The following is a 16,615-nucleotide window of genomic DNA, read 5'->3' as shown; positions in this document are numbered from 1 at the left end:
TGAAAAGACAGTTATCTTTTCAATCCATTCAATCGCATAATGTGAAACATTGAAGAAACTGTGTAAATTTAAAAAAAATCTCAAAAATTAACATTTAAAACCATTGAAATCTAATAAATAAATTTAAAAATTAGATTATTTCTAATATATCAAAAATATTATTCTTTGTTTTCGTTAAATTTAAGACGTCTGAATCTAAATGGACATTTGAATATTAAGATGTAGTTTCTTGGTTTGAACACTGAATCATTAAGATTATTTGTTTTCAATATCGAATATGCGTATAATTCATTTACTTTTAAAATTAAGGACTTAGATTAATTTGGTTCCTCATATATGCAGCTTATGGAAAAAATCCTTTATCGATCAAAAGAGAAGAATCAATCTTTTCCATAAGCTATATATATATGAGGGATCAAATCAATCTAAATCTATACACCACGGAATATTTTGATCATTTATCCATAGTTTTTGGCAACAACGAATTGTCACAATTCATGAATATCAGTTCACCCACAAAAATTGTCTATATAAAAATATTATAAATATTTATAAAAGACTATAAAAACTTATTTAAAAGAAAAAAAAGTATTTAATTAGAAATGAGAGGAAGAAATTTGAAACTTGACCAAAAAAGAAACAAGGAAGAATAAAACTAGTAAATGAAAGAACACTTTTTATTATTTAATAGAGTTTGAATTGTATTAAGACTTTATTACAAATATGATTTATACGAGACTCACTAAAAGGTTTTTTTTTAAAAAAAAAAAAAGGAGGAAACAAATGAACTTTGAATTATCAAATGGGATAATGCACTTGTCCAAAATTTCAGATACACACTTATACTATACTAAGAACCTATTACCTTCCTAACTTATTTTATTAATAATTTTTACCCCAGTCTTTGTGACACTATCTTGTGGGTCCAATGCTAGTTGACTTTTTTTTCAAGCTAGTGCCACGTAGGCCGAAAAGGAATAGAAAATTACTTATAAAATAAGTTCAGGGGTAATAGGACCTTAGTATAGTATAAGTGTGTCTCTGAGATTTCGAGCATAGGTTGAGAGGGTACTTGTACATTTTCCCTTATCAAATATATTTAATAAGCTGAATCTGAATAATTAAGATTTAGACCTCCATTAACTGTAAACAAGTGATATCTTAATCCTTTCCTGTTACAAATATATATAAGTGATAATTTATTGTTCAAAAATCACATATATAGTTCATCTTAGACCAATATTATAACATAATTCTCTCTCCGTACTTTTTAATTGTTAAGTTACATTTTTTATAATCAATTTAACTAAATTTAAAATTTGAATTAAATGATATTAATTAGATATTTTTTACTAAAGATTTAAATATCCAAAATTTATATGAAAAGAATTATGAATTACAATTTTTACATATTAATAAAATTTAACAAAATATATCATAAAATATTTATTAAAATTTTTGTCTTTAATTCTAAAAAGGATAAAGCATGATAACTTTTTTTTTTTAAAAAAAAAAAAAGAGAACCGAATACATAAGCAATAATTTCAAATCTAAAGATTAATCATATTGTGGCAACTTTACGTAAACCAAAATTATTATTTTTTTAAGTATAGATTGATTTAGAAGATGAACATCAAACATTTATCCTTATCATTAACTTTAAAATTAACAAAATAAATTTTTGAAACTTCCAACTCATGGCAAATGCCAATCATGATTTTATAACCAATAATTGAAGGAGCACATTTAGAAATTGAAAAAATAATCCTTACACCTCATGCATGCCTTGGTGTGATCTATATAAGACTCACATTAAACAAACTATATATAATATAAATATTAATATATGTGTTGCATCAAATCAAAATACGAGTAGACTATTTTAAAAAAAACACCTAGTTTGTGTCACGTCATACTATAATAGTAATGCCAAATCATATAATCAAGAGACCATAAACACTTTCTCTTTTTTATTTTTTATTTTTTCGTTTAATGGTTAATATTTGTTTTGAAATAGGATTATTCGAAGTTATCCAATGAAATAAAGTACTCGATACTATATTATTATCAACTTAATTTTTAAATCCAATAGAAACAAACTAAAAGAAAAATATGAAAGAAGTTATTGAATTATCGATAATCTCTAGCTAATTTATTGTTAAAATGCTTTGAGCTAATTGAATTTTTTTTATAATTTATCACTAATCTGTAACTAAATGAAATTAATATAAAAATTTTATCTCTCTATTTGACTAATTAAACTTAGATACACCTTCGATATACTCTTGATACACTTTTGATATGCAACAAGACGACATAGCAAGTGGTCTCAAACTCTAGTATGAGCATGAAGTTCTTAATAAAAATCGAGAAAAGTGTTGAAAACGCTCATAAGTTGACGAGAATTTTGGAGTGTATTTCACCGATGTTACAAAATCAAACGTGTATTTAGCTTCAATTAGTCAAATAAAAGAATACTTTTAAAGCTGTCAATCAGGGGCCAAGCCACCTTGGTACAAGGAGCTTCATCTGAATCCCATTCGATGAAAAATTATATTATTTATAAATGGTTAAAATAATAATTTATGTATATATTGGATGTCGAACCCCCTTGACTACTCCCTGTATCTATTTCTAAGAATTTTAAACCCCTTTATTGAAACTCCGAACTCCGCTAGTTTTACAATAATTTAAAGATGAAATTAACGACTCACGTTAATTTTACGATTGCTTTTAATACTTCCTTTATTTTCCTTATTTATAAAATAAACGTTTCTCATAGGATTCTCTGAACTAGTAATTGTCTCTGTCATTTTCAAGTTGACATTTGTACTAAATGGTTCAGCTATAGACAGGCATTTCTCAAATTCCCTTAACCTATCATAAAATCGAATTCAGACTTCAATAATTATTCGTTTGGCCATGCTCTATAAAATTGTTAATATAAAAATTATAAGATAAAATTAATATTTTGCTTGGATATATAATTCAAATTTTTTATGATAAATATTTTTTTTATAAATATAAAAATTTCATAAGTTTTAAAACTACTTAAATAATTTCATTTCTTATACAATCTTATTAAATAAGCAAAAGACGCATAACACTCTATCACAAAGTTAATTAAAAAAATTATAAGCTTTATTGATCAAACTTCAATTCAATAAAAAAAAATTAAACATAAGTAGAAGGGTACAAATATAATCCTTCTACATAGTATAAACAATTTTCTCACGTTGAACTTGTATGTCTCGATCATATAATCGAGAAGACGAATCATCATTATTATCGTGGAGTCATCTGTAGGTCAATATGATTGGTAAATAAATTTGATAAAAATAATGAATTTGATGAATATAACTTGTAAAGTAAGAATAGATTTGAAGTAATAATAAATTTTATGTTGGTGAGAATAATTGTTATATGAGATATAAATGATTTCAAAAATAATAATATAAATTATAAATTTTATTCACATATAAAATAAAAAGAAAGTAGATATAAGTGAAGAATTATTTTTACAAAATATAAATTTGTGAGTTTAATATATGAACTGAAATTTTCAAATTATGTTTTTTGAGAATTTATAATTTTTGTTTTATTCTCATATTTACGGAGTGTATTAATTAGTTAAAATTAAAATTAAATCAACTTAATCGATTTAAATTATTAAAATCAAAATAAACCTAACATAATATATATTTATTAGTTTGATTGTTAATGGTTTTTATTCGATTTAGTTATTTCGTTATATTGACTAGCATAACTTTTGATCACTGAATATATTACGAATAAAGTTTCAAAATTCATTATTATATCCTAGAAGGAAGAAATCACACAAAAATTATCGTAGACACTCATATATATATATATATATATATATATATATAAACTAAATAAATTTTGATGAAAACATATATAAGATCTTTAAAATTGTTTATTATGTATGTATATTACTAAAATATATGTATATAGCTCCAATTCGATTATTTCTTCGATTTTTTTTTTGAATAAAATCATAATCAAATCAAATACTGATGAATTTTTCAAATCTAAAACCAAATCAAACTCAATCCAAATAAAATCGGTTTATTCAATCGGTTTGGTTCGATTTCTCAATTTGGATCAATTTTATCCAAACAGTGAACACCTCTATATGTACTGATGATTAAACTTGCCGTAGCGTCCACTAGATAAACCCCTATTGTGTAATGGTTTACAAACTATACAGAAAATGTAAATCGTACTAGAAAAGTCTTATGCGATATACTCGACTCAGAAGGATTTGAGGGAAGATCAATCCTGAATTATCTATATGAATAACTATCTTTCAAACCAACTATATCATTCCGAATTAGGGACCTTTCACGAACTTTATAATTTTTAAAGCTGAATCATGTAAAACATGATGTCTAATTAAGTGAAGATTAATAGGAGTACTACTTTTTATAATTTTAATTATTTGTTGTATCCTTTGATATATATAGTGCATGAGTCAAAAAGCTACAAAGCAAAGAGTTTAGGGGCAAAGATTGAAGATTTCAGTAAAGTTTACGGCGAAAAGGAAAAAGCTATTCATTCCACAAAAACAAAATGGGTAACGGCTGCTTTGCTTTAATATTTCAGTTTGTTGACTGTGTAATGTTCCACTTACAAATTACAAGGCAAACAAAAAATATTGCCTTTCTAATATATGTAGGGTGGAGCCAATCAATGCTTTTGATTAAAAAAAATAAAAATATAAAAATAAAAAATAATATATATATATATATATATATATACTAGTAAAATTATTGTAATCCAAAATGCAAAAATTTAAAATTTTTGAATCAGGATATTTTGTACTAATATATAGAGGTTTTAAATTGAACAGATACATTTGTTTGTGAAAGAACATTATTGCTATGAATAATCATTTGTTTTTTTTTTATATAAAAAATCATACATTCGTGAAAAAAAATCACTCTAATGCTATTAAGTTTTATAAATATAAAGACTTTCTAAAAGTAGTCTAAGAAAAATGTATAAACAAAGATTTTGTTGTATCCTTGAAGAGAATTATTTTATTTACCTCAGTATGTATATGAGCAATATTTCTTTAAAGAAAGTGATTACACGTCTATAAAAATTCCAATGCTATTTACATGGATATTGTTTTTCAAGTTCATTTACCAGCTGATATAGGTTAAACATCAAATGATACCTTATATTATTCTTTTTTCTTTGGTTTCCCACGCGGTATTTGTTGTGTCCTAGGTCACAAATGTTCATTAACAGATGGTAAAATGATTACATACCCGAAAGTCAAATTTAAAATCTCTAATTAAGTGAATATGTACTTATCGTTCTACGACGATATTCGACGGTGACATTTGGTTAGTATATTGACAAAGGAGATGGGGGGATCTCTTGATAATAAGTAAACTAGGGGATAAAGCTGACAACAGTTCCTTGCATAAGAGGGAAGTTAAAGATTCAAGCCAAGGTATTTCCACATAAAACAGTTAAGTAAAAAAAAAAAAAGATGAGTTGAAAAGGGAATTGCTTCCAATCAAGTAATATAGATCAAATTAAAAAAGAGAATCTTGAAAAGGCATACATATTACATACTCATCAAGCAACCCAATATACTTACTACCTTTTTATTAAACATGTATATATAAAAGAGAAACAAAATATTGATAAACAAACAAGTGGGGACTAAAGGGTGGCAGAGGGGGTTTCCAAAGCCATGGAAGAAATGGTGGTGGAAGCTCTCCTCTTTGGTGATAGACAAGCACAACTCCTTGCTGCAAGACAACTTGCTCAATTTTCCAGCAAGCAAAGGCACAAAATAGCCGAAAAAGGCGTTGTTCCTCCATTGATTTTGATGATGAGTACATTTGATGATTGTGAAGTTATTGAAGCTGCACTCTTTGCTCTCCTTAGCATAGCATTTCGCAGTGAAAGGTTAGCGCGTGTATATTTCATTCAGGGAAGACCAAACATGTTAACGAATAGGAGTGTAATCGATACCTGTTTGATTTTTCAGAACTGAAATGATGAATATTCTTGTTAATATTTGCAGGAACAAGATACTCATAGCAAAGTCAGGAGGTATAACAGTGTTATTAGATGTAATTCAATGCGAAAACAAGTTGTTAGTAGAGCTAGGAGTGGCATTTCTCTTGACCCTCTCTTCTTGTGGTTCAAACAAGATGGCAATTGCTTCATTTGGGGCTATTCCAATTCTACTTGAATTGTTGAATTCACAATCCTACAACAACATGAGCTTCCAAGCTAATTTGGATATCTTGTCAACACTTCACAATCTTTCAACTTGCAATCAGCTCATCCCTTCCATTGTTTCATATGGAGGGGTAGCTACCTTGATCCGACTAGTCAACCTTACCTCGGAGTTGGTAATGGAAAAGGCTGCGGTGTTGCTAGAGAATCTTGTTTCTTCATCAAGAATTGCGCTAGAGGAGGCTGCAAGAACAGAGGGAGCAATCCAGTGTTTGGTGGAGGCCATGGAGGAAGGTTAGCTGCTTGATCATCCCATCTAAAATTTTAAGTCGTTAGAAATAGTGCACCACATTACCTAAACACTTAAGCTTTTAGTGAGTGCAGAATGTTTAATTACTTGATTTATTACGTCTCTACAGGTTCAGGACAATGTAAAGAACAAGCAGTGGCAATTCTACTCCTAATATGCGATAGCTGCAGAGACAGATACAGAGGAATGATCTTAAGGGAAGGAGCAATGGCAGCATTGCTTCAGTTGAGCGTTGATGGGACAAGGAGAGCGAGAGACAAGGCTAAAAGACTGCTTTTTCTTCTAAGAGACTGCTCAAATTGTGGCCAAACGACTAAACAGACGAAGAATATTGTGTTATTTGAGCAAATTATGAGACAGATTGAACAAGTAGGAGAACCAGAAGGGATGTCAGTTGCTAACTTAGAGGAAATGATTTCAAAACTTAGAACATGACAGTTTCATGTGATAGATGTTCAAGTTGTGTTGATAGTAGCAGTAGAAATCATTTGCTTTCCGAGTTTTGGAAAGGGGTAAAGGATTAATCCTATTATATCATAATATCTGCACAAACTTATAGGGTTTAGATAGTTTCTTGCACTACAGTAATATTTTACTATTTTGCTAATATTGAAGTTTTAGTTTTGAAATATTAGTTTGATGAATATATCAAAAGAAAAGTAAAAGTCAAGTGAATTCATGTACAAAGCAACTTCAACTTCCACACAAGTTTTGCAACAAGACATGCAACATCCCAAAACCCGTGCTGATCTTATTATTCATCTTTAACCAAAACCACCAGGAAGTAAGACCTCCATACTTGGCATTTAAAGCATCTTTGTAGGGTATAAACTAAACCTGCAGGTATATGTAGTAAGTAGCAGTTGTTTAAAAGTGGCCCTTTTACGGTGGCTCACTTGAAGAAAACAAGAGGAGCTCATCTCCACAGTCAACACGTTCTGCATTTACGTTTTACTCCCTCAGAAAAATTCACACCTAACACGTAGCAAATGTAATGGTCTAGAGTTACATCATTACTCTCTAAAAGAACCTCTGGATGCACGCACTTTCTTGACAACATTTTAGCGTGACTTGTAAAATCCATAAGCAACAGCAACAACAGCCACTGCTCCAACGACGCCAATGGCTGTGTAAACTTCAGGTTTATCCCATTTTCTGAAACTGGATGGAAGTCTTCCCTGTCCCTTCTCTACCTCTTTTCCCTCAACATTCGCATCTCTACAACAAGAAAATCCTGCAGCACCTTGACAACAGCCATGACTAGCAGTTTCTACAGGCGCATTTCCTTTGTTGTCCACAGTGGTTCCACTGAGAACACTCAGCTCATTCACCTTATCAGTTGTCTCAGCATGCAGTCCCATTTGGCCCCTATAGTTAACCAGGGTAAAGTGTATCACAACTGTACTCCAAATAATATGAGAAATAGAGCAAATATTTAACTTAAGAACTGAAAATATAAGTTTTATAATGCCAGGAATTCACTTTTCTGTAATCGGAAAGGCATCATCTTTGGCACTCATACATACTAGTCAGTAAAATCAATCTCACTTTTCCCACCCACAATGACATTCATACCCGTCTTCAAATTGAATGTGGAGTATAGGCATCCATCGCCAGCAAAAAAGCAACAGAAAAAAGAAAATAGATCCACTAACAATACCAAAGATCCATTATCTTCTACCACTCTGTATTTACTTTTGATCACGATAATTCATTAATTAACATACAGTCATTAAAGCTTTTCACAAGCTTAGCTCATGATCAAGCATGGAAAAGTCTATTGGCTAAATTTTATTATGATTACCTTCTATGAAAATTTGGCAACATGAGCAGATGAAACAATTATAGAACATTATCTAGAAATCACTAGCAAATTTTCTATTAGTGATGCCAGTGACTGACATAATTTTAACCTTGGCGCAAATCACACAATTCAGTTTGGCTAAGTTCAAGTTAACATTAAAGTTACAGTGAGTGGTTTTGTTAAGGCAACAAAAAGATAATCGAGAATAGGTAAATTTATATAGGGTTTCAACATACATGATATATGTGTGTATGCATCTGTGCTTATGTATTTATGCATTCTTTATTTTAGGATAGGTGGCATCTGAGACAACTTGTATGCACGTCTACTAATCTACAAGGTTGCTTGTCCAGCCAAACACATTCGTTCAACATACATGATAATTGTTGACATTAGTTAGATTTATGAGATGAATTCCTAATATGAGTAAGGGAGTGATCAAATCATTTTTCTTTCATAAGGATCATAATCATAATATAATGCTATTCTTACCTCACCAACCTACACCAGATAAGAAAAATGGACTGAACCAAATTTGTAACATCTATGAGCAATAGAAATTCAATAACCTCTAAAACAGTACAAAGTTAGCACAAAGTCTATATTCTCTGTTTCGTGCATTGAGGGTCATTTGGTTGAAAGTATTAAAAAAATGATCCCAACATTTGGTTTGAGGATTAAGAAAACAATCATTGTATAACTAATATCACTGAATGTCTAAACCAAGTTTTACTCAAGTGAGTTATAGCATGTGGTGAGATGATTGATGATTAAAGGTAATGTGCAGATTAAAGGTAATGTGCAGAGCAAACTCTTTTTCCAGGCAAAAGCTCGCTTAATTTCTGATCATAATTACATTGAGAAAACCCAAAGCAGAAGAGTAAAATCTACGTCTCATAAGCACTTTTACCAAGAAAAGCATCGGAATATTTCCTTAAGATTAAGTTGACGAGGCCAAACCTCCCTAAGCTAAATGAAGAATTTATAACAAATATAGAGCAAACCCCAAATTGTGAAAAACACATCCAATACAAACCTCCAAAGGCGTTCAAGGATTTTTCCCTCTCCGATATGCTCGTCCAGCAAAATAGGTACCTCATCTGGGGTAACATAGCCATACCTGCATTACGACATGGACGACATATGACATATTTATAATAGACATTCTAATGAGGAGCTTCTCCACTTAAATCCATTTAACATGCCACATACTATGAATTGGTCAAGAAACTGATGGAAACTAGAAAGCACCTCAATAAGCATATAATTAGCTCTTACCAATGCCCAGCAATTTTCCCTTGTTTATCAGTACCGTAGATTATCACATTACCAGCATACTTGTGGCCACCAACATGTGAACAAGCAGCCACATGTACTTCGTTTTTCAAGTCCTTGGACTCAATTGCCTTGCTGAATTCCTCAATCAGAATCGGTCCACAGACACCACACCTTCTATCTCGATTATTATGGGAACAGACAAAAACATAAGAACCATTTATTGGCTCCTGCGGTCCAGAAGTCCATGGCTTTCCACTCACAAGTACATCCTCAACAAAAGCATCAACATCTGACTCTTTCAAATTCCTTGATTAAAAGAAACCAGAAATAAATTCAAGTTCAAGGTAAGGTAATGCTTGGAGATGCATAGAATGGTTAGGTCAAATATGTTTCAACAAAATCATGAGGTAATTAAAAAAGCGAACCCTTGTTCCTAACTAATTTGTCACTATTTGCTAACTAAGTCAAATCCAAAAAAGAATCAAATCGAACTACATTAATTCATTTATTTTAAACTAAAATTGAAATATTGAGGAACTACTCGAAAAATACAAATACACACTACCATTCCCATATGAAAAAAGTTCATTCCAAAATGTTGGTTCAAAGTTAATTGAATCTGAATCTTGAGATGCAAAAAGTGCCAAAAATATTACTCTATGAGATAGAAGAGTACAGCAGTGTGGTATTTATCATACAAGACTAATTTCTTCCAAAACAAAATAAAGTTGTGAGGAAAAAAGAATCATGTCAAATTCATGATGTTTATTTTTTCTTCTCTAGATTTCAGACAGATTAGTTATGTATTTCATCACTTCTAGTCTACTACACAGAGAACAACACAATGATATTTAGAAGAACATTGAAGAATGTCGAAAACTACCTGTATTTGATCATATCAGGAAAAATCAGAACATCTCCATCCGATAGTCCAATGTCTTCACGTACTTCGCAAATCGTCAAAATAGTCTACCACAACCAATCACCGAGCCAATAAACGCATTAAACACAATATCACACTTGCAAAGCTAAAACCGGAAAACTACAGACAGCATTCCGATTGATCACCGAAGTGCAATTATTATATTGTGTAAGTTTCTCCAACACACACTGAAAGCTAATAACGTAAACCTACTAATTGTGCATTCTAATCGACTAGCTGAGTATTCTTATACTTATATTCAATCTTTGAACACTATAAATTATAAACAAATGTTCAATAATATTATATACACTAGTTCAAAAGTATTATCCATACTAGATTCAAAATAGCTGATATGCTAATTTCTGAATCAAAAACTAAATCCAATAGAGGCGAAGTTCATTACTAACGTTGACTGAAGTAATCACTAACCTTCAGTTTGATATCATCCTTGCGAGCTTTGAGAGTAGCAGCAAATAGCTTCGGAAGTGGATCGGAGTCGGAGGATTCAAGGTGAGAAGGCCAAACTTCATGTGATTTGTAGCAGAGGAATACGTGACGATCGTAGACGGAAGCAGTACCTTTAAGCTTAAGTTCATACATCTCTGGGCGCTGGAACCCGAACTTAACGTCGTCGGAGACGATTTCGCCCTCCAAGTTTCCGGCCATCGGTGTTTGTTAGAATTCTCGGAGAGAGAGAGAAAGAGTAGAGAAAGTAAAATGGGAAACGTGGAGAGAATGAGCCTATTGGAGTATTAAGTAAGCAGGAATTTTTGACAAGTTATTTGGTGTTATGTTGCAAAACTCACAAGCAACTTTTTTTTTTCTTTGGACTATTTGGGAAATCGTTATGAAAAAGTCCAACAACTTTTTTTATTCAGTAGTTGTATCGTTTGAATTGACAGGGTATATTAAAAAAAGTTTTTTAAATATTTATATGATAGTAAATTATTTAATAAGAATAAAAATAAAATTTTATAATTGATAATATAACAAAATTGCATCTTTATTTTAGGTCGGACTAAAAAGTAATATTATTTGTCATATTTGACTTTAAGGTGCGTGTTGAGGGCGTCAGGCAAAATTCCAACAGTCAACTTTCTAAATTTGAATGGTGGGTGTGAATAAAAATAGAAGGAATAAATTTTGACTAATTTCTTGTCTTGTAATTAGAAGTTAAATTGCTAAACGCTAGGTCAAGGTCACACAACTTTCTACTTAAAAAGACTTGCATAGTATTGTCTTGCTTCAGTCCAATTCATTTGTCAATTACCTCTTTCCATCTCAAGTGGAACCTCTAAAAGCACCAAGCAGCAAAACTCACCTTTATAAACCTTATGCTTCACACATTTCACTCCTCCATATTATCATACTTGGCCATTGACACCTAAAATAACTTTCTGGACCAGAGAAGTAGACAACAACAAGAAGCCATTTCAGTCGTCGAGTTGGATAAGCTTTAAACACTGACAAATGAAGAAGATAAGTGAGCAGAAGTGGCATTTCATAATCCAATTCCTATGCATTTGCATTTCAGGACAGTATGCACTTTACATGTTCATACGAAAGGAATGAATTGATGTTCTTCCTAAAGGATCTTCATCATATAAGATGATATGGGGACTTAAACTGTCAAGAAAACAAGTATACTCAGAAGAAATCAATCTCAAAATAATTATCTGTAGGTTTCACATCAACACCTGGACCCGTTGATGCTGGTGCTCTGGGCGCATCATGCAGCACAAACGCCTTTGGTATATCTGGAGGACTAGCACACCGGATAAGTGCCCAATTAACGCTCTGAAAGAAAGGGTGCTGTTTTATTTCTGTAGCCCCCCGCCTATATGCTAGGCGATGCTGAGGCTCTTTCACAAGTAGACCTCTTATCAAGTCCCTTGCAGCAAAACTAACACTAGGTGATGAAGGGAATCTCAGGGGCTGGCCAACGACATTAAACAAGGTGGCTCTGTTGCCTGCTCCTTTAAAAGGTGTCTGCCCAAACAAGAGCTCATAGAGAAAGATCCCAAAAGTCCACCAATCAACGGCACTACCATGCCCCTCGCCTTTAATAATTTCTGGAGCAAGGTACTCATGTGTTCCCACAAAAGACATGGATCGAGCATTTGTCGGTTCAGCCATGAGCTCTGGAAGCGGGCTCACTTGATTGTGCATCTCAGATTTCTGTTTCGTCTTCTTTCCTTTCTTGGGCCTTAGGAAACGCGGTGAAAAACATGCAGGCTGGATGACACAAGATGGCTCAATACAAGCAGGCTGGACACAGTATGATGAAGTCTTCGACTCCAAGCTTGAATTTGAGGATTTAACCAATGTTGGACTCACAGCACACCTCAAGGAGAGGTCAAAATCAGACAGCATTATATGGCCATCTTCTCGAACCAAAACATTCTCTGGTTTAAGATCTCTATAAATGATTCCAAGCATGTGCAGGTATTCTAGAGCAAGGAGAATTTCTGCTACATAAAACCTATACTCCAAAACAACATAATAATAAGAGCAAGTTAACATCTCTGATCGAAATGCATGGGCACCTTCGTAAATTTTGTCCATGATATGGAAAAGAACAAACAAATCTTGAGTTGAGAAAACCACTCCATTATCCAAGGCACTCTAGCAAAGATAATAACCAACACTACAAACTTATGCCAATCAGTTTTCATTTCTTAAGTGAATGATTTAACGATAAATATTAACATGTATATTGAAAAATGATATAATGTAAATGCAGTAATTGCATAATGGATAAAAGACAAGGATCCAGCTTGAGCTCAATGTTTAATAAAAGTGAAGAAAGCTAGATAGAATAAGCAATCTGTTTAACTGAATTCACGTCAAGGCAAACAAATGGAGTAAAAACAAGTGAACTGTGACGAGCACAGTGCAGGATATCTCAGCTCTCATCATCATGGTTTGAACTGTAAGACCACAATATGCTACATACAGAAGTAGCTAAAAAAATAATATTCTAGCCATACTACAATTTATCCAGGACCTCCCTTATTCCAAAGATGAGTACGCATTCCAATTTAATAGGGTTTCTTGAGACCCCCTTATATCATGATATATGCAGGTCTCAAGAAAGAAAAGTTGTTAACATAGCCAAAAACAATCAAATATGATAGAGACCGGTTTATTGGGAAATCAATGTAACGTACTTTAAACATTAAGATTGCAGCAAGAACTAACTTATTGACCGTGAAACCTACAGATCAAATATGTCCTGAACATATAGATATATGGACAAAATAAAACACAGATCAAAGATGTCCTGAATATGTGGATATATGAAAAAAATAAAACACTTCCAGCTGAAAGGAGATTTAAGTAAAATAGCTACAACATCAACAACTATGCATTTCAGAAACTAGCCTAACCTGGCAGCATGCTCGGGAAAGAACTTTCCTGGCTGTCTTTGCCGAAGTGCATGTAAATCTCCTCCAGGGCAGAATTCCATCACCAAGCAAGAAAATTTGTCTGTTTCAAAGTGTGAATATAGTGTTGGTAGAAAAGGATGATCCAGAGATTGTAGTATCTCTCTTTCTGTCTGAGCTCTTACAGTTTTCTTGCGACTCTCTAGAGCTGCATTGTCCATTACTTTCATGGCAAAATAATCTCTTGTGCCAATCAACTCAGCTAGAAAAACATTTCCTATATCACCACCTCCCAATCTCTTCAGAAGTCTGAAATGGTTGAAGCCCAGTGTTCCATCAATAGATCTAATGGCTTGAATTGCATCCCACCTTGTATCATTTGCCTGATGTGGTTTATACATTGTACTGCCGACACTAGTAGAGCTGCTTTCATCACTAATATCACTACCTGTGCTGCCTCTGTAGAAACTTGTTTTTCTGCTATCACTGATATCGCACGAGTTGCTAACATTACCACTTCCACCAGACTTGCCCATGCTGCTAGCACATTCACTGATGACTTCTGTAGTGGAGAAACTTTGTTTGGGTTCTATGTACTGTGTGGCAGTATAAAAGCTATTCTGTGGACTAGGACAATAGCTTATTCCAGATTGAGATGTCAACTGGCCATTTAGAAGGTCGGCATCTCCTCTGGCAACAGCATGTAACATAAAATCCCTGCGTTCCACATAGCCACCTGGCGTAGTGTGCTTGTTATCATGAAGTGGATCCTTGATAGATGATTTGGTTTCAAAGATTAATACGCGGTCCAGTGAACATTCTTCTGATGGTTGATCAAGAGCATCTTCTATGCTCTGACACTCTTTTTCTTTAGTCGATTCAGAATAGTGTCTCCTCGAGCCAGAGACATCATCCCTTTTTATACGATCACTGGATGATTTATGCAAACTCTTGGAAGCAGCCACTGACCCTGTTGGGGTATCAGTTAGCTTTGATCCAATATCAATAGCTATTGGATCGAAGGACAACTCTTTACATCTAGATTGTCTCATTGATGTAGGATGGGGAGGACGACTTGTCCTGGAAGCTGAAGATGTATTACCCTTAATAGCAGTGAAGGGAGTGCGACTGTTTGGCAAGGAACTGATTCCTTCAACAAGTGACTCCATTATTCTCTTTCACCTAGACACATCCATTGTACCAGAAAAAGTGAGTATTAGCTTATGCTACTCTATGAGACAAAATAAGCACTTAAAGACATATAGAACAAAGTATTTTTCCGAATAAGTAATAATTCTGGAATAGGTTCTATTACCAGCAAAAAAATCCTTAAACAAACTGGAAGGAATCTTTGGCAAAGAAACTATTAAACTTGTAAGTAATCAATCTATCAACTATGCCTCAATACTCAACTTATAACTAGTCAATCAATCAACTACGTCTCAATACAAAACTAGTTGGACTCGGTGATCCCTGTATGAACACTACACTTAAAACTAATACACTATATTCCAGTTCAACAACCATCTCTATTCAAACTTGTAGGAGTACATCTTGGATTCGTTCATTACAATCAATACTTTAAAATCAAACATAACTTCAACTACACAATTGCATGACAGTAGATATCAAAGATCTTCCACACCAGACATTACATTATCAATTAAGTTACTTCATAAATCCAGGAAAGAACATACACCAAAAAAAGGCATAAACTTTAACACTTCTTGCATGGTTCTTTGAAGTTCCCTTCTTTACTTCTTCCCACAATTCCACTAAAATCATCAAAACAGATAAACAAACAAATAACAGAAAAAGGAGTTCTTGATTATTACCTGATTAAAGAACTGAAACCCAGAAATTTAATCTTTCATTACTATAGAGACCCTTTCAAGAACTCGCTCCAAAAGTGAAACAATCTTTACTCTATAACTCCTTTTTCAGATCCGATCGAAATAAAAATATAAAACAAAAAAAAAAAACAAGAAAGATGGTAAGTAATATACTTCAATTTTCTGGTGAATTAGTGAGTTGGGGTTTTTAGTGGGGTAATGGGGTATGAAGAGAAATCAACAATGGAGAAGAAAAATAAAGACAAGAAAAGGAGAGAAAGTTGTATGAATGAAAGAATGAAAGAAAACTAAGAAGCAAAGCAAAAGACAGAGAAACAAAGCAAAGGCTAAAGCAAATTGATTCGAGAAAAGCTGTCTTCACCTTTAAGAGAAATTATATATATATATATATAAAAAAAAAATGTTGCTATAATTCTCTTTGTGCCTTACCTTTCAACTCCTTTTTCTTGCTTCTTATACTGAACTGAGAGTAGTAGTATAGAAAGCTTCCTTCTTTATCGTAAAATACAAAAAAAATATGTATACTGTAAACTTAGCACTGTGTGTGTGAAAGAGAAAGCTGGAAAAATGCATATTAATATTGGCATTAGAAAACATTGGACAAACTTTTATTCGGAGTACAGAGAGCAATTAATCCACCTATAAGGATATCCTTATAAAATCCCCACTTTAAGCTGACTCCGGTATAATCGAGTTAATTGAATAGAAATCTTTGAAATAATTTATTTTAAATTTAGTATCAATAGTAATTTATTTCAAGTCGAGTTTGCAATATGAGTGATTTATTAGTTTTATATTGAAATAATGTCTATCTTGAGAACAAATGAAAGACAA

At 32.5% G+C, this 16,615-nt stretch overlaps 3 protein-coding genes across 3 annotated transcripts; 1 reads left to right on the top strand and 2 right to left on the bottom strand.

Moving 5' to 3' along the window:
* Window positions 1–5,596: 5,596 nt before the first annotated feature.
* On the top strand, window positions 5,597–7,222 carry LOC101251651 (U-box domain-containing protein 7). The gene is made up of 3 exons (XM_004233873.5): window positions 5,597–5,949; window positions 6,068–6,519; window positions 6,645–7,222. Exons 1-3 carry the CDS (start codon window positions 5,732–5,734, stop codon window positions 6,968–6,970), a joined length of 996 nt encoding a protein of 331 aa, XP_004233921.1. The 5' UTR covers window positions 5,597–5,731; the 3' UTR covers window positions 6,971–7,222.
* A 44-nt stretch (window positions 7,223–7,266) lies between these two features.
* LOC101256549 (altered inheritance of mitochondria protein 32-like) lies at window positions 7,267–11,386 on the bottom strand. The gene is made up of 5 exons (XM_004233275.5): window positions 10,972–11,386; window positions 10,501–10,586; window positions 9,618–9,923; window positions 9,376–9,459; window positions 7,267–7,903 (listed from the first exon to the last, which is right to left on the bottom strand). Exons 1-5 carry the CDS (start codon window positions 11,206–11,208, stop codon window positions 7,597–7,599), a joined length of 1,020 nt encoding a protein of 339 aa, XP_004233323.1. The 5' UTR covers window positions 11,209–11,386; the 3' UTR covers window positions 7,267–7,596.
* Window positions 11,387–12,026: 640 nt separating this feature from the next.
* LOC101256057 (serine/threonine-protein kinase D6PKL1) lies at window positions 12,027–16,329 on the bottom strand. The gene is made up of 3 exons (XM_069293473.1): window positions 15,764–16,329; window positions 13,932–15,110; window positions 12,027–13,024 (listed from the first exon to the last, which is right to left on the bottom strand). Exons 2-3 carry the CDS (start codon window positions 15,095–15,097, stop codon window positions 12,190–12,192), a joined length of 2,001 nt encoding a protein of 666 aa, XP_069149574.1. The 5' UTR covers window positions 15,098–15,110; window positions 15,764–16,329; the 3' UTR covers window positions 12,027–12,189.
* Between the last annotated feature and the right edge of the window lie 286 nt (window positions 16,330–16,615).

The sequence above is a fragment of the Solanum lycopersicum genome, chromosome 2 (genome assembly GCF_036512215.1).
Source record: "Solanum lycopersicum chromosome 2, SLM_r2.1".
NCBI classification, from domain to species: domain Eukaryota; kingdom Viridiplantae; phylum Streptophyta; class Magnoliopsida; order Solanales; family Solanaceae; genus Solanum; species Solanum lycopersicum.
Note: the sequence above shows the minus strand (reverse complement) of the source record. Positions and strands in the feature narration are given on the sequence as shown.

What these genes read in the sequence shown, in the direction of transcription:
- LOC101256549 (XM_004233275.5), bottom strand. Translation starts at nt 11,208, where the DNA reads ATGGCCGGAAACTTGGAGGGCGAAATCGTCTCCGACGACGTTAAGTTC. An exon ending in AGGATGATATCAAACTGAAG is followed by an intron (nt 10,587 to 10,971) that starts GTTAGTGATTAC and finishes TGGTTGTGGTAG; the next exon opens with ACTATTTTGACGATTTGCGA. An exon ending in CCTGATATGATCAAATACAG is followed by an intron (nt 9,924 to 10,500) that starts GTAGTTTTCGAC and finishes CTTTTAATCAAG; the next exon opens with GAATTTGAAAGAGTCAGATG.
- LOC101251651 (XM_004233873.5), top strand. Translation starts at nt 5,732, where the DNA reads ATGGAAGAAATGGTGGTGGAAGCTCTCCTCTTTGGTGATAGACAAGCA. An exon ending in ATAGCATTTCGCAGTGAAAG is followed by an intron (nt 5,950 to 6,067) that starts GTTAGCGCGTGT and finishes TAATATTTGCAG; the next exon opens with GAACAAGATACTCATAGCAA. An exon ending in GGTGGAGGCCATGGAGGAAG is followed by an intron (nt 6,520 to 6,644) that starts GTTAGCTGCTTG and finishes ACGTCTCTACAG; the next exon opens with GTTCAGGACAATGTAAAGAA.
- LOC101256057 (XM_069293473.1), bottom strand. Translation starts at nt 15,097, where the DNA reads ATGGAGTCACTTGTTGAAGGAATCAGTTCCTTGCCAAACAGTCGCACT. An exon ending in TTTCCCGAGCATGCTGCCAG is followed by an intron (nt 13,025 to 13,931) that starts GTTAGGCTAGTT and finishes TTTGGAGTATAG; the next exon opens with GTTTTATGTAGCAGAAATTC.